Source organism: Danio rerio, chromosome 11 (genome assembly GCF_052040795.2).
Source record: "Danio rerio strain M-AB ecotype USA chromosome 11, GRCz13ab, whole genome shotgun sequence".
Classification (NCBI taxonomy): domain Eukaryota; kingdom Metazoa; phylum Chordata; class Actinopteri; order Cypriniformes; family Danionidae; genus Danio; species Danio rerio.
The window spans coordinates 47,192,690-47,200,077 of NC_141031.1; the positions used below are offsets into that span (position 1 = coordinate 47,192,690).

At 36.5% G+C, this 7,388-nt stretch overlaps 1 protein-coding gene across 7 annotated transcripts in view; it reads left to right on the plus strand.

Moving 5' to 3' along the window:
* traf3ip2b (TRAF3 interacting protein 2b) overlaps positions 1-6,815 on the plus strand; it is an 872,991-nt gene extending 866,176 nt beyond the window's left edge. For 4 of the 7 annotated variants that reach the window (XM_087274293.1, XM_087274292.2, XM_087274294.2 and 1 more), the window contains 4 exons: positions 367-435; positions 2,257-2,373; positions 4,891-4,965; positions 5,051-6,815. In XM_087274293.1, coding sequence (XP_087130419.1) covers positions 367-435; positions 2,257-2,373; positions 4,891-4,965; positions 5,051-5,197 — 408 coding nt within the window. In that variant the 3' untranslated portion in view covers positions 5,198-6,815. The remainder of the gene's footprint in view (positions 1-366; positions 436-2,256; positions 2,374-4,890; positions 4,966-5,050) is intronic. The other 3 variants (XM_087274297.1, XM_087274295.2, XM_087274296.2) reach the window with 1 other exon arrangement.
* Positions 6,816-7,388: the final 573 nt, after the last annotated feature.

Consider the following 7,388-nt stretch of genomic DNA (forward strand, 5'->3'; position numbering starts at 1 on the left):
ACAAAGCATGCAAATGAAGTAGGTAGGTAGGTGAATAAACTTGCTCAGCCACTGGTCACACAAGTTTATCAACAAGGGGGTTCCTTTGGCCTGAAAGTATCACCCAAAGACAAAGGAAGAGTTGTTGAAACCCTTCCCGTAACATTTGCATCACTTCGGCTCAGCCAGTAGTCAGGAAGACAAAGGTTAATGTCACTCATAGCTGGGCTGTTACGGTTTCCAATGGAATGATATAATTAAAAACCAAAGGATATAACTCTTCAGCTATACAGATTATTGTTCATTTGAAACTTGATTATTTACATTTATATTTCACGAAGGTCTTCATGTTCCAGTGTTCAGAAAGTGTGTTTTCTGTGTGCGCAGATCGATGTTTTCGAGCAGCAGCTCAACAGCATCAGTAAAATTGACTGTATGGAGAGATATCTCAATGAGGTGCGTGTAAACGGAGGCTATCATAGTTTTGCATTTTATAAACAGTGAGAAAAATAATAATAATAATTATATATACATACAGTTGAAGTGAGAATTATTCGCCTCCCTGTTTATTTTTTCATCAATTTCTGTTTTACAGAGAGTAGATTTCTTCAACACATTTCTAATCATAACAGTGTTAATAACTCATATCTAATAACTGGTTTATTTTCTCTTTGCCATGATGACAGTGAATAATATTAGACTAGATATTCTTTAAGACACTTCTATACAGCTTAAAGTGACATTTAAACGCTTAACTAGATTAATTAGGTTAACTAGGTAGGTTAGGGTAATTAGGCAAGATATTGTATAATGATGGTTTGTTCTGTAGACTATTGGAAAAATCTAGCTTAAAGGGGCTAATAATATTGACCTTAAAATGGTGTTTAAAAAATAAATAACTGCTTTTATTCTAGCCGAAATAAAACAAATCAGACTTTCTCCAGAAGAAAAAATATTATCAGACATACTGTGAAAATTTCATTGCTCTGTTAAGCATAATTTGGGAAATATTTCAAAAAGAAAGAAAAATTCAAAGGGCGGCAAATAATTCAGACGTCCCCTATTTCTATTTAACATAGAGCAGATTTCTTCAACACATTTCTATTCATAATAGTGTTAATAACTCATATCTAATAACTGATTTATTTTATCTTTGCCATGATGACAGCAAATAATATTAGACTACACTGTAAAAAATAAATCCGTAAAATTAACAGTAAAAAAACGGCAGCTGTGGTTGCCAGTACTTTACCGTTAAAAACACGGTACAAACTGTAAAAGCAATTTTTCATTTTTACAGTAAATTACCGTATTTTATTAATTTGTAGACGTAATATGTCTGTATTCTGAATGATCAACATCTACACATCTTTTGTTACAATTAGACACATTAGCACACCCACATTCAGGTGGTGATGAGAAAGTTACAAAATGAGCCAAAGCTCATCACAATCAACTTCTCCCACAAGCAGAAAATCAGCATATAGAAGGTGCTCAGTGTTATTCACACAGCAGTATGGTAACACGCATAAAATTAAAGTCATGAAATAAACATTGTTTATCAACATTAGATGTAACATAAATCTCCAATGTACATAACTGATGGGGAAACAGCTAAAAAGATCCATATTAATGTCAATAAAATGCATAAAAAGTGATGTGCCATGCAGGGAATTCTGGGAAAATCAATTTACAGTTATTCGCCGTATATATTAAGGAAACATACCGTTAACCAGGTTACGGATTTGTACTGTAGCATTTTTACAGTTTTTTACAGTTGAAATCACGGCCATTTTTTACAGTGTAGATATTCTTCAAGACACTAGTGTTCAGCTTAAAGTGACATGTAAAGGCTTCACTAGGGTAATTAGGGTAAAGTTAGGGTAATTAGGCAAGTCATTGTATAACAGTGGTTTGTCTGGAGACAATCCAACACTAATATTGCTGAAGGGGCCAATAATATTGAGCTTAATATGAGTTTAAAACAATAAAAAGCTGATTTTACTCTAGCTGAAATAAAACAAATAAGAACAAGAAAATTCCTGAATCTGTTAAACTTAATTTGGGAAATATTAAAAGAAAAATGCAGAGAAGGGCGAATAATTGCGACTTCAACTGTATGTGTATTTGTGAAATCTCATGTGATGTTTAATGGAGCAAGCAAATCTGCTCAGTATTTCCTATAATATATATATTTTTTCTTCTGGAGAAAGTCTTATCTGTTTAATTTTAGCTGGAATAAAGGCAGCTTGTTTTATTTGTGCATCTCTCCGGCAGAAAGATTACCTGATCATCATCATCATCAGTCTGAGATATTATGAGACGATCTGCAGCGGAAACATCAGCGTGGAGAGCGACGAGAGGACCAGCAACACTGTGTACATCCACAAGCAGGTCTGAAAAACACAACAATAATGATACTACTGCTCATTAAAATCAGTCTGCTTATTCTGCTCAAATGTAGCCTCACAGCAAGAAGGTCGCTGGTTCGAGTCCCAGCTGAGTCAGTTGGCGTTTCTGTGTGGAGTTTGCATGTTCTCCCTGTGTTGGCGTGGGTTTCCTCCGGGTGCTCCGGTTTTCCCCACAGTCCAAACACATGCGCTATAGGGGAACTGATTAACTACACTGCCCGTAGTGTGTGTGTGTGTGTGTGTGTGTGTGTGTGACTGTGTGTGTATGGGTGTTTCCCAGTGATGGGTCGCAGCTGAAAGGGCATCAACTGTGTAGAACATATGCTGGATAAGTTGGCGGTTCATTCCACAGTGGCAACCCTAGATTTGTAAAGGCACTAAGCTGAAAAGAAAATGAATGAATGAATGTTTTCAAGAATTTAGCATGAGCACACAACGTAACATTTGCTAAAATACGATGCACTATATGTACTCTAATATGCTCAAAATACAATTACATGTATACAGTTTTTACACTTTACTATTCATTCATTCATTTTCCTTTGGCTTAGTCTCTATTTCAGAGGACACCACAGCGGAATGAATCACCAACTATTCCAGCATATGTTTTACACTAGCCAGTACTGGGAAACACCCACACACACACATACACTACGGCCAACTTAGTACATCAATTGGTTCATCAGCATGTGTTTGGACTGTGGGGGAAACTGGAGCACCGAACATGCAAACTCCACACTGAAATGCCAACTGACCCAGCCGGGCACCGTGCAAGTAAAATAAAAAAAAAGAATCTGACAACGAAGAAAAATGAGCTGGAATGTAATATTTTAATATGCAAAAAATACTTCATGCAGTTAAATAGTAGTAATATTAATAAAATAATAATATAATAAAAATTATAATAAAAATGTAATAATAATAATACAATAATTATAATAATTATAATATAATAATAATAATGTAATAATATAAAAAATATATAATATAATAATAATAATAATAATAATAATATAATAATAATAATAATAATATAAATAATAATAATAATAGTAATAATATAAAAATAATATACCACTAATATTAATATAAATAATAATAATATACAAATAATAATAATATAATAATAATAATAATAATAATAATAATAACAATAATAAAATATAATAATAATAAACATAAAATATTAATAATATTAATAATAATAATAATAATAATAACAAAACTATAGAATAATAATATTGGTTGTTTCCTAAGCTTTTCACTCATCATGGCACACATACTGCTGATGATGTGACAATCAAAGTGATTTGATTGAATCAACATGCATTGTAATATTTTGATATGCACAAAGTATGCAACACATTAAAATAATTAAATAAAAAACAAGTATATAATAATTTGATAAAATAAAGTAAAATAATATTAATAAATGAGCATGAACACAAGTGGGTAGTGCATTAAAATAATAAAATAAAAGCATAAATAATAGAATTATTTTATAAAATATCATATTTTTATATGCACAGTATATTCAATGCACTAAAATAATAATGACATGACAATAAAGAAGACAAATGAACATGCAATGTAATATTTTAATAGTTACAATTATAACTATTATATTAATTATATTTATTTTATTACAGTTATTATTATTATTTCATTATTAAAAAAATGTATAGCTGCTCCATACATTCATTTTCATTCAGCTTAGTCCCTTATTTATCAGGGGACAACACAGGGGAATGAACTGCCAACTATTCCAGCATATGTTTTACTCAGCAGATGCCCTTCCAGCCACAACCCAGTACTGGGAATCCCCCATACACACTCTTTCACACACAAACTCATACACTACTGCCAATTTAGTTAATCAATTCCCCAAAAGCGCATGTGTTTAGACCATTGGGGGGTAGTGGGAGGAGGGTGTGTGTGCTCAAAGAAAGGAGGGGGGGTGGTAGAATGGAAGGGGGGGTTATGTGCGAGCTAATGAAGAGTGGGGGGGGGGTTCCGCGAACTGAAAGGCATGGAGCAAGTATGGAGATGGTTGCACATTGGGGACTGTATCAAAACACTGAGGAGCCGGGGGGTGGGGGGTGGAATTCCAGGAGTTTTCTGGGAGATGGCCAGGAAATACGGGAAACTCCCAGGAAAAACAGGAGTGTTGGCAGGTATGCCCGGAGGAGACCCACGCCAACACAGGGAGAACATGCAAACTCCACACAGAAATGCTAACTGACTCAGCCGGGACTCGAACCAGCGACCTTCTTGCTGTGAAGCCACTGTGCTAACCATTGAGCCACCGTGCTGTCGTATTGATTTCCACAGTGATCAGTTCAGTGCGCTCTGCTATTTACATGCATGATCAATAAAACACAGTTTATTAAATGCAGTTTAAGACCAAACTAATGTGATCAGAACTCTTCTGCTCATGTTTCGGAGCTGTTATTCAGTGCATGCGTGTGTGTGTGTGTGTGTGTGTGTTTTTCTCCATCAGCTGCAGAGCGAGTTCATTCAGAACGGCTGCAGGAACTACAGGTTCATTCCTATCCTGTTCCCGGGGGCCAAAAAGGTTTGTATGACAAGTTTTCACTAACCGGTTAATCTGGTCTGAGTGGGACTGTCCTGTAGACGGCTGTCCTGTTGTTGTTTTTCAGTGTTACGTTCCAGCATGGCTCCAGAACACACACGTGTACAGCTGGCCGGCGGACCGCGATGATATTCTGCGCAGGTTAATGAGAGTGGAGAAGTACAGGCCTCCACCGGTGGGATCCCTGCCTGCTATCTTCTCCATCCCACTGTAGAGGAACACACACACACATGCTACACACACACACACACTTTTCTTATTTGGCGTTGTATTCAGGTTGTGAGCAGGGTTTAACTGATTTTATTTGTCTATTTGACCCCATAATTAAAGGGAAAGTTAATTTAAATAATGAAAGTGTCCGGTTTGTTTACTCACCCTCAAGTCATCCAAGATGTTACTCACTTTTAGGTCCCACTTCATACCTTAACTAATAAGTTCTTACCTAAAAATATAAACACAGTGTACTTCATGTGTTGATAATGTATTGCAGAAGACTTGTGGTGGTCTTGAGCTGGGATACGGGTCAGGTTTGGTGGTGAGGGTTGGTTTAGGGTTGGGTTAAGGTGTAAGGGATGCTCAACAGATTAATTATAAATGCACTTACAGAAATTTAATACATGCAGGAATTTAATTAATCGTAGGTAAAATGCTAAAACATGCATTAACACAGTGAGTACATTATAATGAATTATTAATTTCAGTGTAAGTAAATATTATTTAAGGCAACTTAACTCCTTTTTGTCTTCAGTAGAAGATTAAAGTAGATTTTGAGCTGGATCTGTGGTTCTTGGTCATTCATAATGGCAGTAAAGGGTGCATTATTAGTGCATTTATACATTATTTAAAGGGTGTTAAGTACATATTTGTATACCACTTCAGCCAGACCTTAAAGGTGCAGTATGTAAGTTTGACACCCAGTGGTTGAACTAGGTATTGCACTCCTGGATCAAAACAAATGTAAGTGCAGGTTGCCTGATTGGGGACAGGAGCAGGGCGTCAGCATCAACGCTTCCTATTTACTTTGAATGGGTGACGTCAGGCTTTGCCGTACCGCATTGTGGATCCGTCAGCACCGCTTCAGAGGCATTGCTCGCTGCAGAAGTTGGAATATTCGTAACTTTTCAAGCGCCAATGGTAGCGTCAGCCAATCAGATCGCTTTATGCAAATACCCCATCGGCGATCGCAACTTCAGACACACCCTCGGTCAAGTGTTGACGCTGAAGCTCCATGACAATCGAGCCTAAATGCTGATATAAATCATGTTCTAAATAAAAGCAACGGCACCCAATAGAAGGAATATTCTCCATATTAAAATTAGTTTTTGTCCTGACCAACACCTCGAATTGATATTTTATGCCTTGCAGGTGAACAACAGAAAACTATGACGGCCTCAGGTAAACCTCAAGTGCCTTATTCAGTGTTAAATACTAGTAATGTGAGTTTGAGTGCCGTTTCACATGATATTTATTGCCATACTACTGAAAGCAGCAGCAGTTCACCTCAGATCTGGAAAATAAAATAAACCGATGGCATATAAAGTTTAGAACTAAACACATATCAGTGTTTCAGCATCTAGATTTAATCATGTTAAAGGGCGTTAATGTGTATTAATTAGATTTTAAACCTTACCATTTGGTGAGTGAGTGCACTATTCTGTGCTTACATTTCTGTCGTGTTTTGTCTGGTGCAAACAGCCAAATTGCCCATCACTGTATATCTCGTCACGAAGTGTGTTGTTAGGACACAGGGTTACAATGTGACCTGCTCACCTAATGCTTACATTCGTAATATTTATATCATTTGCTAATTAATAAACTCATGTTGAACTGAATCTGTCTCATTTTGGAGTCTGCATGCTTATGTCTTTCTGAATGAATGAATGAAATACGCTGTTTTCCACAGTAACCCAGATGCTGAAATATAATTGGCTAATCTGGCATTGGGCGGGTTAAAAGACCAAAACAAAGACAGCCGTTCCGGCATGAAAGACACATTTTCAAAGCAGAATATCTGACTTTAGCATTGTTTATTAGATAAACAAGAATGCTCACTGAGCATCTTTCTGAAATATCTGCGCAAACTTACATACAGCACCTTTAAATAATACCAAATATAAATATAACAAATAAATATGCATTCGAACACCCCTATAATGGATCATACCATTGTGAATGCATGATTGCGCACAGTTACGGTCAACCCAGGCTCATTCTGAAAATGTAGTCCAGCGGACATTTCTGGAGACCGCAAAATACGTCTCGGGAGGAATGTATTTGTGCAGTTTTTTTTTTCCGTGAATCCGCAAGAGACCGCTGTGTGCGCTTTTTCGTATCTCGAGCGTCTCTCATGAGTGCCGTTCGCGCCCGCGCTGTTCTCGCGTCAACCCACTAGAGGCCGCTGTCTG